This window comes from Pseudorca crassidens, chromosome 16 (genome assembly GCF_039906515.1).
Source record: "Pseudorca crassidens isolate mPseCra1 chromosome 16, mPseCra1.hap1, whole genome shotgun sequence".
Classification (NCBI taxonomy): Eukaryota; Metazoa; Chordata; class Mammalia; order Artiodactyla; family Delphinidae; genus Pseudorca; species Pseudorca crassidens.
The window spans coordinates 46,739,451-46,759,387 of record NC_090311.1 but is presented as its reverse complement, the minus strand read 5'-3'; the positions used below and the strand labels follow the sequence as shown (position 1 = coordinate 46,759,387).

At 44.0% G+C, this 19,937-nt stretch overlaps 1 protein-coding gene across 2 annotated transcripts in view; it reads left to right on the top strand.

Annotated features, from left to right (window-relative positions):
* The window catches only part of WDFY4 (WDFY family member 4), a 280,347-nt gene that overhangs the window by 106,939 nt on the left and 153,471 nt on the right, over window positions 1-19,937 (top strand). For both annotated transcript variants that reach the window (XM_067710249.1, XM_067710248.1), the window contains 7 exons: window positions 1,604-1,677; window positions 3,702-3,863; window positions 4,472-4,563; window positions 6,362-6,461; window positions 8,379-8,584; window positions 9,371-9,540; window positions 11,656-11,781. In XM_067710249.1, the coding sequence (XP_067566350.1) occupies window positions 1,604-1,677; window positions 3,702-3,863; window positions 4,472-4,563; window positions 6,362-6,461; window positions 8,379-8,584; window positions 9,371-9,540; window positions 11,656-11,781 (930 nt within the window). The remainder of the gene's footprint in view (window positions 1-1,603; window positions 1,678-3,701; window positions 3,864-4,471; window positions 4,564-6,361; window positions 6,462-8,378; window positions 8,585-9,370; window positions 9,541-11,655; window positions 11,782-19,937) is intronic.

Sequence of the window (19,937 nt, the reverse complement as noted above, 5' to 3'; positions counted from 1 at the left end):
TCTCAGCTCTTCCAGCTCCCGACACAGAGCCTGCTGTATCATTTGCTCATGATTGCCTTCGTGAATGAATGAATGAATTCCAAGCATGCAAAGCTCTTGGCACCCTCTCGAGTATGTTGGGATGCCATGTCTGGCTGCCCCTGCCTCCCTGGGAGCCACATGGATCCACAGCAGCTCTCTTAGATGCAGCTGCCCCACCTCTGTGTGTGCTCGGCAGGGACCGTGCTTACGGGAGCTGGAAATCTGTCAGCCTGTTTCTGGCGTGAGAGTAACCCACTTAGCTGACTTTGGTTTACTTTGCATTCACTCTTTTAAAAAATGTCGTGGATCCTTATTAAGTGCCCACTACATGGCATGTGTGATGCTGGGCTCTGGGGATTGGGGAGGGACAGTCTCTGCCTTCCTGATAAACTTATGTCCACTGAGACTATTCTGTTTTCCCCAGTAAGGAAAAGGATGGAGCCATGGCCACCGGCTTGGTTCAAGTGAGGTTGATTATTGACCCTCTGGGTCACTGCCTGCAGGAGATGCCTGTAGGGGAACACAGAGAGGAGGCAAGAGACTGGGCTTCATGGTCAGACTGCCCAGGCTTTGAAGTCAGTCTCTGCCAATTAAAAACCGTGGGGCGCCAGACAAGTTGCTCAGTCTCTCTGAGCCTCACTGTTCTTACCTACTAAACGCAGATAATGATATCGTTTTAGGACTTTGTATGATGCTTCTTGCCGCAGGCAAATGGTATCACTTGTAAGTATGAGCTCTTTTTGCTGCTGTATGAGTGCACTCTTACAATCCTACATCTGAACCTTATAGATTCTGGGCCTTAGGAAATGTCAGCATTTAGGTGAGAAATAGTAGAGCTCTCTAAAAGGAAGTAGAAATGAGGCATGAAGGCACACCATCACCTCTGCCCCAGAAGGATGGGGAGCAGCTGCATTTTGTTTACAATGAAGAAAGCAACCTGAGTGATAAAGTTCACTCTCAGAATCTCAGTGCATTTCACACTTGCATGTCACTTACAGTTCTGTTTACAGGAGATGGGAACATGGGCTGTGCTGCAGGTTCTGTAGATAGGGGAACTGAAGAAACTGCATGCACAAGTTGCTACAGCATAAAACCTGAGAGGTGGGACTCAGCTTCTAATTCCAGTCCTATCACTTGCGGGTGGTGAGGTACCTGTCACTCAGTGGTCTGTCTCAGCCTGTCTTTTCACATCTCTGAATTGGGAGCACTGGTATTTGCCTTGTAGGATCCAATGAAAATGAGATGTTGTTTGGTGTGTGGACACAGCAGGTTGCAGGGCCCAGGGTGGGACACACGTAGGAGATGGTTAGTGCAGGTGTCCTTGGTTAGCATCTAGACCCACAGTGAAGCTCCAGAGAGCAGCAGAGATGGGGACGATAGGAATTGGTGTTTGCACTTGCCCCTGGGGGAGGTGCCCTCTACTTTCTAGCTGTCAGGAGAGCTAGTCTGATTCCAGAGCTGGGAAGCTGTGTTAGTGATTCCAAGTCAGAGGAGACCACGCCCAGCACCGTACCTGCTCACGCTGCCTGGAAACCCGTCTCTCCACACACCTTGGTTTCAGTGTGTTTGTTCTGTCTTCTAGCTCTGGATGAATGCTGCGGACAACTTGGAGCTCTCCCTCTTTTCCCATCTTGTGGAAATCCTTCAATCACCAAGGTAAGCTGGGCTTTGGCAGCCTGGGGGTACAGTCAAAGGCTTCATGCCAAGAACAGGGACTGAGAGGATAGGACAGCCGGTGGTTCAGCAACCACGGCCTTCTCCCTCCCAGAGCACTGGGCCCCCGGGTGGTAGCATGTCTGTCTTAGTCTGCACAGCTGCTATAATGAGAATACCGTAGACTGGGTGGCTTACAAATCACAGAAATTGATTTCTCACAGTTCTGAAGGCTGGAAGTCTAAGGCCAAGGCTCTGGCAGATTCAGTGTCTGGTGGGGACCTACTTCCTGGTTCATAGTTGGCTGTCTTCTCACTACAACCTCACATGGCAGAAGGGGTGAGGGAACTCTCTGGGGTCTCTTTTATAAGGGTGCTAGTCCCATTCATGAGGGCTCCACTCTCATAACCTAAGCATCTCTCAAAAGCCCCACCTCCAGATACCATCACACTGAGTGTCACTTTTTGAATTAGTCAGGGCTCTTTTGATTGCAAGTGGCAGAAATACAACTCAAACCAACTTAAGGAAGAAAGGGAGGGAAAAAAGGAAGGTGGAGAAAGGGGAAATTTATTGGCTCATACAGTTGACCGAGGCAGAGCTTCACATATTGTCTGGGTGATGCTCATATTACTTTATCTGAGATCTGTCCCTGGTCTCATCTGTGCTTTCTTCTGTGCTAACTTCATTCTGGCTGGGCATCCTCACAGCATGTCCTCTGTCCAGCACAGTCGGCAGACAGGGCTTCTTTTTCACTCGATAGTCCTAGCAATAGGATGGAGTCTCACGGGGCCATCTTGGGTCACGTGGCCAGGCAGCATGACTTCCCCTCTGGAGCGGGTGGAGGGGAGTTAGGAAGAGGTAATTCCCAAGGAAAACCAGGGATGAGAATTTGGGGGAAGGGAGGCAGGGGTGCCAGCCTATCAATCCACCTCCTTCCTCACAAATAAAGCTGTTCACACACACCCCCACCTGCCTCCTCACGTGTCACCTCTTCTGGAGAGCGTTAGGACCTCGGTGTTTTGAATGTATTTGCCTCCATCTTTTCATGCAGCCGTTCATGATGGCCTATCTATTATAAACCCACTCCATTCCATACCAGTTCTCAGTGCTAGAAGTTCAGAGAAGCACAAGACATAGCCCTGTGGTGGAGGAATACAGAAGAGCAGGCTACTCAGTGCTGTGATTCGAAAGAGCACAAAGGACAGTGGGGTCTCATAGGTGATGAATGCACATCTTCCCATCGAGCCCATGAGAGCAAGTCACACGCAGGACTGGGCTGGTTCTGCCTCTTTTGTGTATCAGAGATGTGGCACTCGGCAGAATTCAACACAGTAGTGCTGAAAAGACAGTTCAAGAAGGAGCAATCCACCCAGACTCATTCTCCTCCACCTTTATTTTCTTTCTCACTTTCCACTTTCTTTCTGTACCTGTTGTTTTCTAAGAGACGGACACTCACCCTGGAAGCTGTTTTCTTTGGGGGAGTAGAATTTACTGGAAATTGTATTCGCGATTATCCTAAGGAGGGAGTGCAGAGGCTTGAATTCTGTTTCTCTCCCCCTTGGACTCTCAGCGGCGTGTTCATCCACTTTGTGGTTTGGGGTGGGCAGGAAGACGCACACCCAGATGGGCTCGCGGAGGCCCGCGCTCCGGCTATTGGGAAGTGCTCCGTGGTCACACTCCAGTCTGCTCTCTTTGTTCTGAGTTTTCTGAGACCAGCATTAGTTTTCCCTGAGGCTTGGAATTTAAAAGTCAATAGCTGGGGTTGTCTTTGAAGGCAGTTTTCAGGGGTGGGGGCGTGAGGGGGTGGAGGGGTGGAAGGGCACCGGGAGGCTCATCTCCGAGCGACTCTGGCACTGGGCAGACACGTATTCGATGGGTGTCTGACAGCATTTTGACGAGTTGCCAGGAGCGCATCGGAGTCAGAGGGCCACGGAGCAAGCCCAGCCTGTGGAACCTTTTAGCAGAAACATAGCAAATTTGGTTCATTCCAGTAAAAGCTTTTACTGCCTCTCTCCTGGGCTCGCCAGGGAAGGACCCCGGAATGCTGAAGTCGCTCACCAGGCGCGGCTTATTCCCAAGCTCATCTTCCTCTTCAACGAGCCAGGCCTCGCCCCCTCCAAGATACCCACCATCATTGCCATCCTGGGCTGTCAGCTGAGGGGCCACTTCAGCCTCCAGGACTTGCACAGGTACTGCGCCAGGTCCCCAGGGGGAAGGGCAGAGCCTCGGGGCTGTTTACTGAGGGAACGTAGGCGCCAGCTCTCCCCGACCATGCTCAGCCCAGCAGCACTGCCCCTTCAATGCGGCAGCAGGTTCTCTTTCCTTGGAACCTCCTAGGAGTTTCTCTGTTCAGGGCGGAGAGCTGAAAAAAGGGGTGGGTCTGCTAGACTCCCCAGCGGGGCTGTGTGTTCACTGCTCCCTGGTGCTCGGACACACCTCGTGTGCCAAGAACTCCAGAAATTCCGTGAGCACAGGCATCCTCACCGACCAACAGCCCAACATGCCTGCCTTTTGCAGACTTCCCAAAGGATAGTGCCCTCTGGCAGGACATATCACCTTTTCTGTCCTCATCACTGTTCGTTCTGTTGAGCTGGCAGAGCCAGAGCTAGCTGCTCTGATGAATCCTGACAGATCTGAGAAGTCTTTGGAAATATCCCATTGATCACAGAATAACACGATTCCCCTCAAACCCTCCCTTGAAGCCGCATTTAGGTGGATCACTGTAGAAAACCTTCAGGTGTGTTTAGGAGACGGGCTGAGCCCACATTTGAGCGTGTCCTTCTCTTTCTGTCTTAAGAATCGGGCTGTTTGTTGTGTACACCCTCAAGCCTTCATCGGTGAACGAGAGGCAGATCTGCGTGGATGGAGCCCCGGACCCCTCCGTGCCTGGTGAGAAGACCTTTCCCAGACGCCAGCCTGAAGGCAGCAAGACAACCCCCGTGACGGCCCTGAGAGGAACATGCAGTGGGGCCATTGTGCATGCAAGGCTGAGGGGGAGGAGGGGGAAGGCACCCACAGCCGAGCTGTTGTTCCCACACGGTGGCTTATGAGGTCACAGCTCTATGATTATGGTCCCGAATAAACGCAAATTGTATGTGCTTCCTTCACAACCTGGAATGGCTTCCAAGGCCTCCAGGATAATGCTCAGTTCCCTGTAGACCAGCAGGTGGGAGCCTTCATGCCCCAGCCCTTGCCTTGCTCCCCTGATGCGCCCCAGCTTCAACACTCTGAAGCACGTACACGTCCTAATGTGTGACGGTCCGCCCGTCCATCCATGCTCTGCAGGTGTTGTTCACTCTGCAGGAATGCCTCCCTTGCCCCGCCCCCACCCCATCTCACCCTGCTAGACCAGCCGTTCCCAGTCCCACAAGCCAGGTGAAGTCATCTCTTCTTTGCTTCTACAGCCCTTGCGTTTAATCTCGTGCAAAGGTCTGTGATTTGTTTCTTTGAGTCTCTCTCTCCCTAACCAGACTCAGAACCACAGCTACATCGTGTTCCAAATTCCCTCTGTTAGGGCAAATGTGAGGGGGACAACTACTGACTGCTTTGCCCTGGGCCCTCTGGATCTGCTGTGTCCAAGATGGGAGCCTCTAGCTGCACATGGCCATTTAAATTTAAATTCTAATTAATCGAAATGAAATGCAATTAAAAATTCAGTTCATCAGTCACACTAGCCTTGTCCCAAGTGCTTGATAACCACGTGAGGCCAGTGGTTACTGCATTGGACAGGACAGATAGAGAACACTTTTACCGCAAAAGATTCTCTTAGATAGTGTTACTCAATCCAGATAAATTATCTCTTATCCTTAGATCAAGCCTGAAAAGTAGGAATTATTATTCCCATTTTACAGATGAGAAAACGGAGGCTCAGAGAGATTAGGACCTTAATGAGAGATGGGGCCAGAATCCAAATAGAGGGGACTCTGACTCCGGTTCTCCAAGCTGCCTCATCAGTTCTATTTCTACAGCATGGTGGGTGTGCCCCAAATTGGTGGTAAAATAGCTGGCTAACCAAGGGGTAAAATGAATGGATAATGAGACAACAGTGTACTGTTTCGTCAACCCTTCTTCTCATAGGGACTCCATGCTAAAACTTTTATCTCACTAAACATCTTCTATTAAGACAATATTTACATGGCCTTCAGGGTTATAATAACACTTCAGAAGTAAAGTTTCTTCTTCCGTTGGAACCATATACCTCTTGCTACAATTCAAGCTCTAATTTTAGTGCAACATAGACATGCCAAAGGTCTAGCCTAGAAACAGATTGAGAGCAGGAACTCAGATCAAGGATCACAATCTTCACTTCTTTGCCCCCAGTGCCTTGCATAATGCCCAGCATGTAGTAGGTGCTCAGGAAGTGTTGCAGCCTATGATAATTTAAAAAATTCCTCTACTGGAAGGAGAATTTGACCTTATCATTTTTAGGATTTTTTTTTTTTTGGTGAGGGGTGGTGATTGGGGAGCATCAAAAACATCTCTAGTTAAAGGGAACTTTAGGAACATTTCCTGAAATTCTTTTTAAGCATTGCATGGAAATCTAGAACTGAAAGCCAAAATTTCAAGTCCCATCCATGTCTCAACTCCTGGGAGAACTAAGCATTTGGTGAATACGATTGCTTACTGCAGCAAATATTCTGTCTCTTTACATCTGTTTTTTCTCAAATCTGAATTTTCTTTTTTGTAGCTGGAAGTCAAACATCTGGAAAGACAATCTGGCTCAGAAACCAGTTGCTGGAGATGCTGCTCAGTGTAATATCTTCTTCCCGACTTCATCTGTCCTCTGAGTAAGTAGCTCCAGAAAGGGTGATTTGGCATGAGGCTGCTTCATACAGAGTGCGTATTAAAACCTTTTCTTAATGAAACGTTTAGCATCTCTGAGTTGGTTTTCTGCACTAGTCAGAAAGAAAATTATATTTTCTCCACCCAATAATGCAGACCTTGCCCTAAGATATTCTGATGCAAATGTTAAATGGGCATGAGTAACTCAAAACAGATTTGGTGTAATTACAATAAACGCTTTTTGTCACCATTGCTATAGTGTCATTGTTATTGTTTTGGCAGTTGTGATAATTACCGATTTTGATGTCCTATACTTGGCAGACAATAGAATGGAGAAATGGTTAGCCTAAATAACATCTATCAAGGAGAAGGTTTGCCAAATTCTTCTGCTATTTACTGTCATTTAGTTATTTTTCCAAGTTGGAAAAAGAAGTATCTGCCTTCAGTTAACTTTCAAAAACAAAGTGTAATCATAAAATTCCATTAACTCTCTCTGACTGCCTGCTTTATCTGAACTCTGGAGTCATTAATTCAAGAACTATTTGTTGAGTACCTCCTGTGTGCCAGAGGCCATTCCTCCCTCTGAAAACGCAGTGCTGAGAAGGAAAGTCTGGATCCTTACTACTCTCACTGAGTTGACATTTTAGTGTGTATGTGTGTTTGGGGCAGGGAAGAATCAGGGTGGGGAGTTACCCCTCAGTAAAACGGCCTTTCAGATAGTGCTTAAAAAGTCTTTACGTGTCTAAAATCAAAGCATGGTAGAACTGCAAGATGCCTTTTCACTTTTTTGAAAAGGAATGTAGTGTAGTGCTTAAGCACCTGGGCTCTGACAGCTAGACCTCCTGGGTTCAAATCCCAGCTCTGTCCCCCAGGCACCTCGGGGAGGTTACCTAAGCCTGCCCTCTATGCCTCTCTTCTACTCATCTTTATGAGGATTAAGATAGTAGCTGCCATAGATGGAAATTAATATGTGGATAGCTCTGAACATGGTGCCTGGGATACTATAAATACTCCATCAGCTAACCACCATCACCATCACCACCACCATTCTCATTACCATCATCATCACTACCACCAGCATCCTCCTCCTCCTCATCATCATCATGAAGGAAGATGACCAGAGCTCATCAAGAGCTCTGCCAAAGCCATCCAATTAGCAAACGGAGACATGACTAGAAGAGAAGATGGTCTCTTGACTCCTAGTCCTAGTGGCCACGCCCTCACCATGCCTCATCTGGCAGCACGTGCTGAGAACTCTGCCCAGCCAGGATGGATCCCTCCCTGGCTCGCACGGGGCTGAGGCCTTTGCTGAACCATTGCCCCTGAGGATGGGCTTCCCATCTCCCTGCCCTCCCTTTCCCTCTAGCAAGTCTGTATTCTCTAGACTCATCGTTTTAAAATTCATTTTTGAAAGTGACAGTTAAACATGTATTTTTTTGTCTGAGCCAATAAAGGTGCATAAATATTGGGCTATTCCATTTAGATTAGTTTTGAACAGTGTGTTTAAAAAGGGAGTTCAGTAACCATTATGTGTTTTATGTGACTGCATTGATGTAATTAGATGGGTGGCCATTCAGACACTGTGTAGGCAGGAATATTAGTGAGTAGGGCCATCAAAGGGCCTGCATATTTTTACAGCTATTGGTACATAGTTTCCAACTGCTTTCAAAAGCTTTGGCCAACTTACACTTCAGCCATTAATAGGCAAATTCATCTGTTTCACAGCAACCTTGCCAGCATTTTATTTTACCGATCTTTTAAAGTGTAGCATGTACTTTGCTAAGTGATATCCAGATATGAAACTTAACTCGCCTTTTCTACGTGACTAGTGAAGCTGAACGTTATTTGAATTTTCTGGACATGTCCTTTGCTTATGGGCTGAGAGGTAATTTTAGCATTTATTGACCCCCTTCCCCCCGCAGGACAAAGGAAGAGATGTTTCTGAACCTGGGGCCCGATTGGTTCCTGCTGTTCGTGCAGGGCCATGTGCACCCCAGCACAGTGGTGCTGGGACTGAAGCTGCTGCTGCACTTTTTGTCAAACCCCTCCCTCCGTGGGCGATTTAAAGATGGCCTGTCTGCGGGGTCCTGGGTGGAACGCAGCTCCGAGGGCGTGGACATCATGATGGGTGAGTGTGTGGTCATCTCCAGGAGGCAGGGTGCCTCCTGTGGTCTGTGAGTGAGGACCTGCCAGGACTTGCTTGGGGCTTTCACAGCTCCGTGCTGTAGGATCACCTTGACCCTGACCCCTTCCCTCCCATCAGCCCCAGCCCCCTCTGAGTTCCTTTTTAGGATCCCACCATGGCCTCACTGCTCTTCAGATGCTGGGGGTTTCTTCCCGTTCCTCAAAGCCTCCTTAGCTCTTTCCCTCTTCCTGGGATGCTTCCCCCACCCTCAGTACCAGCATGGCTCTCCTGTTTGGTGGGGATTCATCCTTCAGCTCTTGATTCAAATGTTCCTCTAGGAGAGTCCCGTATGGATTAGGGCACCTCTGTTATACTCTCTCTCTTTTTTTTTTTTATAGTGCTTATCATCGTTTATACATATTTACCTAGGTATTTAATTCTATAAAGTCTGTCCCTCCCACCACATTGTAAGTAGTTGATAAAGGCCTGGGGTTCTGTATATTTTGTCAAAACACTATGTTCTTATTGCGTAATACAAAGAGGTCTTGTTGCCTCTAAGGTGGTAGGCACCAAATAAGCATCTGATTTTGAACGAATGAATGAGCATGTCAGGAATAGGAAAAATTCTTGTTGAGCACTTTCTTGTGCTCCAGGATGTATGACATATATTTCCATCTGGCATCTCTGTGGGATGGGTGGGTGGTAGGGGATTCCTTTCTGCGCCCACCTTGACCAGAAGCAACAGCAATTTTTCTCAATTGGATTTTGTGCCCCTCTCCCTGATAATAGATAACCTGAAGAGCCACCCTCCCACGCCTGACCAGAGCCCCTGCCTGCTTCCTGGGTTCCAAGTCTTGAGTGACTTTCTGGCCCACCATGTTCATATTCCGGAAGTCTACCTCATCGTGTCCACCTTCTTCCTACAAACACCACTTACAGAGCTGATGGACGGGCCCAAAGTAGGTTCTTGGGGTTCCTGGGATGGAGTGACACACTTGGCTTTCTGATTCTGTATGACCAAGGCAGGTCCCTAAGACTCCCCCCACTTCCTCCATGTTTTCCAGCTTTCGTCCTGACCCACTTCCTTCCCTAGCAGTCCCCACCCCTGGCTACCTTTTCAAATACCCTTCACTTCTTCAGCCTCTGCCTCTCATGTCCCTCCCAGCAGGTCTCTGTTTTTATCAGTTCCTCTTTGAAGTCTTTCTCCTTCTGGGCACAGCTAGAGAAATCACACGATGGCGGGGGCAACATGGGGAGGTGAATTGCTCCCATAACAGACATAGAACCTCAGTTTATGTCCTCCAAAGAAACATGTCCCTTTACCTTAGTAATGCCCCTGCTATTCCCCTGCGCTCTAGCGTGACCCTTACATGCCCGAGCCTTCTGGCCCGCAGACGCCCTTTGCTCAGATGACTTATGTCATGGTAGGAGTAGAGGCCCCCATGAAGGGGGCACTGCCTCAGGACCCCACCCTCCACCACTTGTATATTCCATGACCCTCTTGATCACCTCTCCACTGTTGCTGGAAGAGCAGCTATTCAGGGCTGGTCTGGATTCCTTCTACTCCTTTCCCGAGTGACCTCACCCCTTATTATCCCTTCTTCTGTATTTTCGGCATCTCTTTCTACTGACTCTTGCCTCATAGACCATAAGTATGATAAATTATGTCCCACCTAAAACCAGAAGCTGCCCCCTTGACTCACACTCTTGACCAGCTCCTGTCCTGTTTATCACTCTCCTATTTTTCCTTGGCCAATTTTCTCCAAAGAGGAGTCTACACCCACTGTATATACCCTCTCACCAGCCTCTCGTTCACTAACTCACCGACCTGGACCAAATCCAAGGCTTCACTGGCTCCTGTTCCTGTGGGATCACGTTCAGAGTCCCCCAGCCAGCATCAAGACCCTTCCTGATCGGACGTCTCACTTGTCTGCCCAGCCCAGCTTCCTTTCTCGATGGCCCTTTGTGCTGTGATCCTCCTGAGTCACCTCCCCAGTAAGACCAGCTGCTTTGTCCTTGCCTGCCCTGGGCCTTTAATGAGCCCTTTCTCCCGCCATCACCTGCCTGGAAAGGTGTCTTCCCTCAATTCTCAGCTCAGATGCCACCTCCTGCTTAGACTCCCTAGACAACAGGAACCATTCCTCTTTGGGCCTCATCATGCATTCGCCCTTGCCTCATATGGCACCAGCACATTTACATCTGCTTCTCTCCTTAGATACCGAGCACCTCAAAAATACACCCCGCCTCTTACTCACCTTCCTGGGCACCTGACAGACAGACTCAGAAATTGGTCTTTGCTCTTGATAGAGTTGAGTTAAACTGCACTGAATTGACATGGGTTTAGGGGCACCTCTTTGCAAACAGAGGGCTGAAAAATTCACCTCTCGTACACCCTTATATTTGACCTATCTCAATCTTGGTACATGCTACTAGTATTAGAGATCACACTTCAAAATAAAGTTCTTAATATGCTGTGCTAAGTTAATCAAAACCCTATATTTTTATTTTTCCAAGACTGTATTGCAGGAAACAAACATTTGCTGAATGTCAGGACCCGTGATAGATGTTTTACATATTTTATTTTCCTTGATATTTATAGCAATCCCATGGGGCAGATAATGTAATTTTCATTACACAGAGAAGGAAACTGAACTGCCAAGAGGCTGAATAGCTTGTGTAAGCCCAGTTTTTAAAGAGGCAAAGCCAGATCATCGTGCTTGTCAACCCCATGTTCTCTCTGTTGCACTCTGCAGTTGCCCTAAAGCCTTTGAATTTGTCACGTTTTCTATAATCTCATTTATAAAAATTCATTAAAATTGATTGGGAGATTGAGTATTTGTGATGTCAGACCAAAAGAACTAAATTTCGATACAAGTTGCTGGTGGGTCTTCAGCTCCATCTTGGAGGTGTGCATTTATTTCCCTTATACCCCGTTAGTGGGCTGAAGCTCCCTGAATGGGCCAGCCACCTGGGCTGTTACTGGGGCCCCTGGGAAATGCCGTGTGCTGGCTGGAAAGCCGGTCCCCTTGCTGCGTAGCCACAGGTCTCTTTACATCCGTTGCCTCCTCTTTCAGGACAGCCTGGATGCCATGCTTCAGTGGCTCTTGCATAAACACCACAGGGAAGAAGTCCTCCGGGCTGGGCTGTGCACTGAAGGTGCCCTGCTGCTCCTGGAGATGCTGAAAGCCACCATGAGCCAGGTGAGACCCATTCCCCACATGCCGAGAGGGGGCTCTGAAGGGAAGACAAGCTCAGAAAAGTCAACCTTGATTTTTCCCAGCAGCTTCCCAGTAGTGCTGATAATTTGCAGGTATTATTCAGAAATCTCGATAGAAGAGGCAAGGTGATAACTTAGGTGCTCAATGGGAAGCCCAACCTAATTGTCCCCAGTGGAGTTTATGGGCTCTTGCCAGAAGACACCTGTTTTCCATTTGTTTAAACATTTGACTTTCTTCACTGGGAGATTTAACGACTCCAGTCAAAGGGAATATTTCTGAGCAACTGCTTTAAATCGGGAGCTTCAGGGACCCTGTGGAGGGGGAAAAGGGGTCTCTGCCCTCAAGGAGCTCACCTGTACCGGGACAGGTGGGCCTCTCGAGTGAGGGACCCATGAGGTAGAGAGACCTGTCTTAGAGAAGACAGATGCCCACCTGCTACAGACATGACATGGAGAGCCTTTGATTCAGGCCTTCAAGGCCCACCCTGAATGACATGGCCCACCTTGAATGACATGGCCAAACTGATGAAGATTTCATAGTTGAGTTCTTTTGCGTTTATTATCACTGAAATTGATAGCATTTTCATATGCTTATTAACCATATCTATTTATTTTACTGTGAATTGCATGTTTCACCTTTTGCCAACTTTTCTGTGTGTATGTTGATAATGCTTGGAAAGTATAGGTCAAACTTTTTGCTCTTTTTAAAAACAGGAATGTACTTAATTTTTTTTAAATACTCTTTTAGCATATAATTAGATGATCAGATGGGTTTTTCTTTTAAACATTTACCTCTGATGAATTATATCAATAGATTTCCTTGCATTCTTGCAAAGATCTCACTTTGTCACTCTGTTCGTATTCATTTAGCATACTTCCTTATTCTGCTTGTAAATATTTAATGTATGATTCTGCATTCATATTTATAAGTGATATTATGTTGTGGTTTTCTTTATGTTATATGTTGTCAGGTTTTGATATCAGCATTATGCTAGCTTTACTAAAAAAAGACTTCTCTCCTTTCTTTTTATTCAAGGTGATGTTAAATCCATGACTCATATTATTTAAATTGTTCCTATGAAACTTCTTGGGCCTGAATTTTTCCCATTATTGCCTTGCTTAGGCTTTTAAATGTCTCCTTCACCTAGTTTAGGTAATTGGTAGTTTTAAAAATCTTCCCATTTATTCAGTTTTCACGAATGGTCTCCTTTAATTCATTTAATTTTCTGTGTGATTACTTCCCTCTTCTTCTTAATATGTAAGTCCATGCTCTCTCTTCACTTCACCCATTACTTAAGGAGCTGAGGACTTGTGGATTTGTAAAGAACCAACTTTGGATATATTTATCATTCCCCTCATTTTTTTCTGGCTAGTTCTAAAATTTTGATATTTGACGTCTTAATTTTTTGTTGTTTTCTAGAGCTTCTGTGATTGCAGATTTAAAGACCTTTTTGATTCATCTTTTTCAGTGCCATGTAGTTGAATTTTTTGTTTTCTTTTATTGTTGTTATTCATTTCCAGTTTAGTTTTGTCCTAGTCAGGACATGTGATCTTCACATTTTCCATCTTTGGGAAACTTATTCATGGCTCCCTTGTAGACCTAATGTGCAACTGATGTGGGGATGCCTGAAAAAAATGCATATTTTCTGTTTGCACCGTAGAGAGTTTTTACCTTTTTAAATCAATGTTATTTAGAAAGAGCAAACCAAGGGAATAACATGAAAGCATTTAAAGTAAAGAAAATACATAGTATGCTGAGGGAAGTAAGAAAATAAGGCCAAACATTTACTTTATAATAGCAAACATAAAATGGTTAACTGTCATATAACAGACGTGACCCTTAAACTGGGTCAAAAAACAAGACCCAGTCTTCTGAAATGTAACAAGCATATAACAAAAGCAAAGTCACTGGAAGATTATTTTGGTTCAGTGAAGATATCTGCCTTGAAAGAATCATTTGCCAAATATGGTAGACAAGCATCAAAATCTAAAAGGCAAAACTGGAAGGATAAGAGAAAAAGGTCAGAAATATAATTGTAGTGAATAATGCTAACATATCTTTCTCAAACAGTTTATTTTATTTTGCTTGGAACTTTACTTCGTTTGCTATTATTCCCTTGCACAGTGTAACCATAGATGTGTTTGCCTGTTCTTGAACTTAATATCAGTGGAATCCTATAGTATGTACTCTTTTGCTTCTGGCTTCTTTCACTCATCATTATGTATGCTGGTAGTTCATTCTTTTTTTTTTTTAAAAAAAACATCTCTATTGGAGTATAATTGCTTTACAATGTTGTGATAATTTCTGCTGTATAACAAAGTGAATCATCTATATGTATACACATATCCCGATATCCCCTCCCTCTTGCGTCTCCCTCCCACCCTCCCTATCCCACCCCTCTAGGTGGTCACAAAGCACAGAGCTGATCTCCCTGTGCTATGTGGCTGCTTCCCACTAGCTATCTATTTTACATTTGGTAGTGTATATATGTCAATGCCACTCTCTCACATTGTCCCAGCTTCCCCTTCCCCTTCCCCTTCCCCGTGTCCTCAAGTCCATTCTCTACACTTGGGTCTTTATTTCTGTCCTGCCCCTAGGTTCTTCAGAACCTTTTTTTTTAGATTCCATATATATGTGTTAGCATATTGTATTTGTTTTTCTCTTTCTGACGTAGTTCACTCTGTATGACAGACTCTATGTCCATCCACCTCACTACAAATAACTCAATTTCATTTCTTTTTATGGCTGAGTAATATTCCATTGTATGTATGTGCCTCTTCTTTATCCATTCATCTGTCGATGGACACTTAGGTTGCTTCCATGTCCTGGCTATTGTAAATAGTGCTGCAATGAACGTTGTGCTACATGACTCTTTTTGAATGATGGTTTACTCAGGGTGTATGCCCAGTAGTGGGATTTCTGGGTCGTATGGTAGTTCTATTTTTTGTTTTTAAGGAACCTCCATACTGTTCTCCATAGTGGCTGTATCAATTTGCATTCCCACCAGCAGTGCAAGAAGGTTCCCTTTTCTCCACACCCTCTCCAGCATTTATTGTTTGTAGATTTTTTGATGATGGACATTCTGACCGGTGTGAGATGATACCTCATTGTAGTTTTAATTTGCATTTCTCTAATGATTAGTGATGTTGAGCATCCTTTTGTGTGCTTTTTGGCAATCTGTATATCTTTGTTGGAAAATGTCTACTCAGGTCTTCTGCCCATTTTTGGATTGGGTTCTTTGTTTTTTTGATATTGAGCTGCATGAGCTGCTTGTATATTTTGGAGATGAATCCTTTGTCAGTTTCTTCATTTACAAATACTTTCTCCCATTCTGAGGGTTGTCTTTTCATCTTCTTTATGGTTTCCTTTGCTGTGCACAAGCTTTTAAGTTTCAGTAGGTCCCATTTGTTTTATTTTCGTTTTTATTTCCATTTCTCTAGGAGGTGAGTCAAAAAGGATCTTGCTGTGATTTATGTCATGGAGTGTTCTGCCTATGTTTCCTCTAAGGGTTTTATAGTGTCTGGCCTTACATTTAGGTCTTTAATCCATTTTGAATTGATTTTTGTGTATGGTGTTAGGGAGTGTTCTATTTTCATTCTTTTACATATAACTGTCAAGTTTTCCCAGCACCACTTATTGAAGAGGCTGTCTTTTCTCCATTGTATATTCTTGCCTCCTTTTTCAAAGATAAGGTGACTATATGTTCATGGGTTTATCTCTGGGCTTTCTATCCTGTTCCATTGGTCTATATTTCTGTTTTTGTGCCACTACCATACTGCCTTGATTACTGTGGCTTTGTGGTATGGTCTGAAGTCAGAGCGCCTGATTCCTCCAGCTCCGTTTTTCTTTCTCAAGATTGCTTTGGCTATTTGGGGTCTTTTTTGTTTCCATACAAACTGTGAAATTTTTATTCTAGTTCTGTGAAAAATGCCATTGGTAGTTTGATAGGGATTGCATTGAATCTGTAGATTGCTTTGGGTAGTATAGTCATTTTCACAATGTTGTTTCTTCCAATCCAAGAACTTGGTATATCTCTCCATCTGTTTGTATCATCTTTAATTTCTTTCATCAGTTTCTTATAGTTTTCTGCATACAGGTCTTTTGTCTCCTTAGGTAGGTTTATTCTTAGCTATTTTATTCTTTTTGTTGCAATGGGAAATGGGAGTGTTTCCTTAATTTCTCTTTCAGATTTTTCAGCATTAGTGTATAGGAATGCAAGAGATTTCTGTGCATTAATTTTGTATCCTGCTACTTTACCAAATTCATTGATTAGCTCTAGTAGTTTTCTGGTAGCATCTTTAGGATTCTCTATGTATAGTATCATGTCATCTGCAAACAGTGACAGTTTTACTTCTTCTTTGCCGTTTTGGATTCCTTTTGTTTCTTTTTCTTCTCTGATTGCCGTGGCTAAAACTTCCAAAACTATGTTGAATAATAGTGGTGAGAGTGGGCAACCTTGTCTTGTTCCTGATCTTAGTGAAAATGGTTTCAGTTTTTCACCATTGAGAACAATGTTGTCTGTGGGTTTGTCATATATGGCCTTTATTATGTTGAGGTAAGTTCCCTCTATGCCTACTTTCTAAAGGGTTTTTATCATAAATGGGTGTTGAATTTTGTCGAAAGCTTTTTCTGCATCTATTGAGATGATCATATGGGTTTTTTTTTTTCTTGTGGTACGCGGGCCTCTCACTGTTGTGGCCTCTCCCATTGCGGAGCTCAGGCTCTGGATGTGCAGACTCAACGGCCATGGCTCATGGGCCTAGCTGCTCCGCGGCATGTGGAATCTTCCCTGGACCAGGGCACAAACCCATGTCCCCTGCATCGGCAGGTGGACTCTCAACCACTGTGCCACCAGGGAAGCCTGGTCATATGGTTTTGATCCTTCAGTTTGTTAATCTGGTGTATCACATTGATTGATTTGTGCATATTGAAGAATCCTTGCGTTCCTGGGATAAACCCCACTTGATCATGGTGTATGATCCTTTTCATGTGCTGTTGAATTCTGTTTGCTAGTGTTTTGTTGTGGATTTTTGCGTCTATGTTCATCAGTGATATTGGCCTGTAGTTTTCTTTTTTTGGTGACATCTTTATCTGGTTTTGGTATCAAGTTGATGGTGGCCTCGTAGAATGAGTTTGGGAAGTGTTCTTCCCTCTGCTATATTTTGGAAGAGTTTGAGAAGGATAGGTGTTAGCTCTTCTCTAAATGTTTGATAAAATTCACCCGTGAAGCCATCTGGTCCTGGGCTTTTGTTTGTTGGAAGATTTTTAATCACAGTTTCAATTTCAGTGCTTAGGATTGGTCTGTTTATAATTTCTTTCTCCTTGGTTCAGTCTCGGAAGGTTGTGCTTTTCTAAGAATTTGTCCATTTCTTCCAGGTTGTCCATTTTATTGGCATGGAGTTGCTTGTAGTAACCTCTCATGATCTTTTGTATTTCTGCAGTGTCAGTTGTTACTTCTCCTTTTTCATTTCTAATTCTGTTGATTTGAGTCTTTTCCCTTTTTTTTTTTGATGAGTCTGGCTAATGGTTTATCAATTTTTTTATCTTGAGAGAGAAGAACCAACTTTTAGTTTTATTGATCTTTGCTGTTGTGTCCTTCATTTATTTCTGATGTGATTTTTATGATTTCTTTCCTTCTGCTCACTTTGGGTTTTTTTTTCTTCTTTCTCTAATTGCTTTAGGTGTAAGTTTACGTAATTTAGCTGAGATTTTTATTGTTTCTTGTGGTAGGCTTGTATTGCTATAAACTTCCTTCTTAGAACTGCTTTTGCTGCATCCCATAGGTTTTGGATCGTTGTGTTTTTGTTGTCATTTGTCTTTAGGTATTTTTTGATTTCCTCTTTGATTTCTTCAGTGATCTCTCAGTTATTTAGTAGTGTATTGTTTAGCCTCCATGTGTTTGTATTTTTTACAGCTTTGTTTCTGTAATTGATATCTAGTCTCATAGCGTTGTGGTCAGAAAAGATACTTGATACAATTTCAGTTTTCTTAAATTTGCCAAGGCTTGATTTGTGACCAAAGATATGATCTATCCTGGAGAATGCTGCATGAGCACTTGAGAAGAAAGTGTATTCTGTTGTTTTTGGATGGAATGTCCTATAAATATCAATTAAGTCCATCTTGTTTAATGCATATTTAAAGCTTGTGTTTCCTTATTATTTTCATTTTGGATGATTTGTCCTTTGGTGAAAGTGGGGTGTTAAAGTCCGCTACTATGATTGTGTTACTGTCGATTTCCCCTTTTATGGCTGTTAGCCTTTGCCTTATGTATTGAGGTGCTCCTATGTTGGGTGCATAAATATTTGCAATTGTTATATCTTCTTCTTGGATTGATCCCTTGATCATTATGTAGTGTCCTTCTTTGTCTCTTGTAATAGTCTTTATTGTAAAGTCTATTTTGTCTGATAGGAGAATTGCTACTCCAGCTTTCTTTTGATTTCCATTTTCATGGAATATCTTTTTCCATCCCCTCACTTTCAGTCTGTGTGTGTCCCTAGGTCTGAAGTGGATCTCTTGCAGATAGCATATATATGGGTCTTGTTTTTGTATCCATTCAGCTAGTCTGTGTCTCTTGGTTGGAGCATTTAATCCATTTACATTTAAGGTAGTTATCGATATGTATGTTCCTATTACCATTTTCTTAATTGTTTTGGGTTTGTTGTTGTAGGTCTTTTCCTTCACTTGTTTTTCCTTCCTAGAGAAGTTCCTTTAGCATTTGTTGTAAATCTGGTTTGGTGGTGCTGAATTCTCTTAGCTTTTTCTTGTCTGTAAAGTTTTTAATTTCTCCATTGAATCTGAATGAGATCCTTGCTGGGTAGAGTAATCTTGGTTGCAGGTTTTTCCCTTTCATTACTTTAAATATGTCCTGCCACTCCGTTCTGGCTTGCAGAGTTTCTGCTGAAAGATCAGCTGTTAATCTTATGGAGATTCCCTTGTATGTTATTTTTGGCTTTTCCCTTGCTGCTTTTAATATTTTTTCCTTTGTATTTAATTTTTGATAGATTAGTATGTGTCTTGGTGTGTTTCTACGTGGACTTATCCTGTATGGGACTTTCTGTGCTTCCTGGACTTGATTGACTATTTCCTTTCCCATATTAGGGAAGTTTTCAACTATAATCTCTTCAAATATTTTCTCAGTCCCTTTCTTTTTCTCTTCTTCTTCTGGGACCTCTATAATTCGAATGTTGGTGCATTTAATGTCCCAGAGGTCTCCGAGACTATCCTCAATTCTTTTCCCTCTTTTTTCTTTATTCTGCTCTGTGGTAGTTATTTCCACTATTTTATCCTCCAGGTCACTTATCCGTTCTTCTGCCTCAGTTATTCTGCTACTGATTCCTTCTAGAGAATTTTAAATTTTATTTATTGTGTTGTTCATCATTGTTTGCTCTTTAGTTCTTGTAGGTCCTTGTTAAACGTTTCTTGTATTTTCTCCTTTCTGTTTCCAAGATTTTGGATCATCTTTACTGTCATTACTCTGAATTCTTTTTCAGGTAGACTGCCTATTTCCTCTTCATTTGTTTGGTCTGGTGGATTTTTATCTTGCTCCTTCATCTGCCGCATATTTCTCTGTCTTCTCATTTTGCTTAACTTACTGTGTTTGGGGTCTCCTTTTCACAGGCTGCAGGTTTGTAGTTCCCATTGTTTTTGGTGTTTGCCCCCAGTGGGTTATGTTGGTTCAGTGGGCTGTGTAGGCTTCCTGGGGGCGGGGACTGGTGCCTGTGTTCTGGTGGATGAGGCTGGATCTTGTCTTTCTGGTGGGCAGGACCGTGTCCAGTGGTGTGTTTTGGGGTGTCTATGAACTTATGATTTTAGGCAGGGTTTCTGCTAATGGGTGGGGTTGTGTTCCTGTCTTGCTAGTTGTTTGGCATGGGGTGTCCAGCACTGGAGCTTGCTGGATGTTGAGTGCAGCTGGGTCTTAGCATCGAGACGGAGATCTCTGGGAGAGCGCTCGCTGATTGATATTATGTGGGGCCGGGAGGTCTCCTGTGGTCCTGTGTCCTGAACTTGGCTCTCCCACCTCAGAGGCTCAGGCCTGACACCTGGCTGGAGCACCAAGACCCTGTCAGCCACATGGCTCAGAGGAGAAAGGAGAAAAAAAAAGAAAGAAAAATAAATAAAATAAAATTATTAAAATAAAA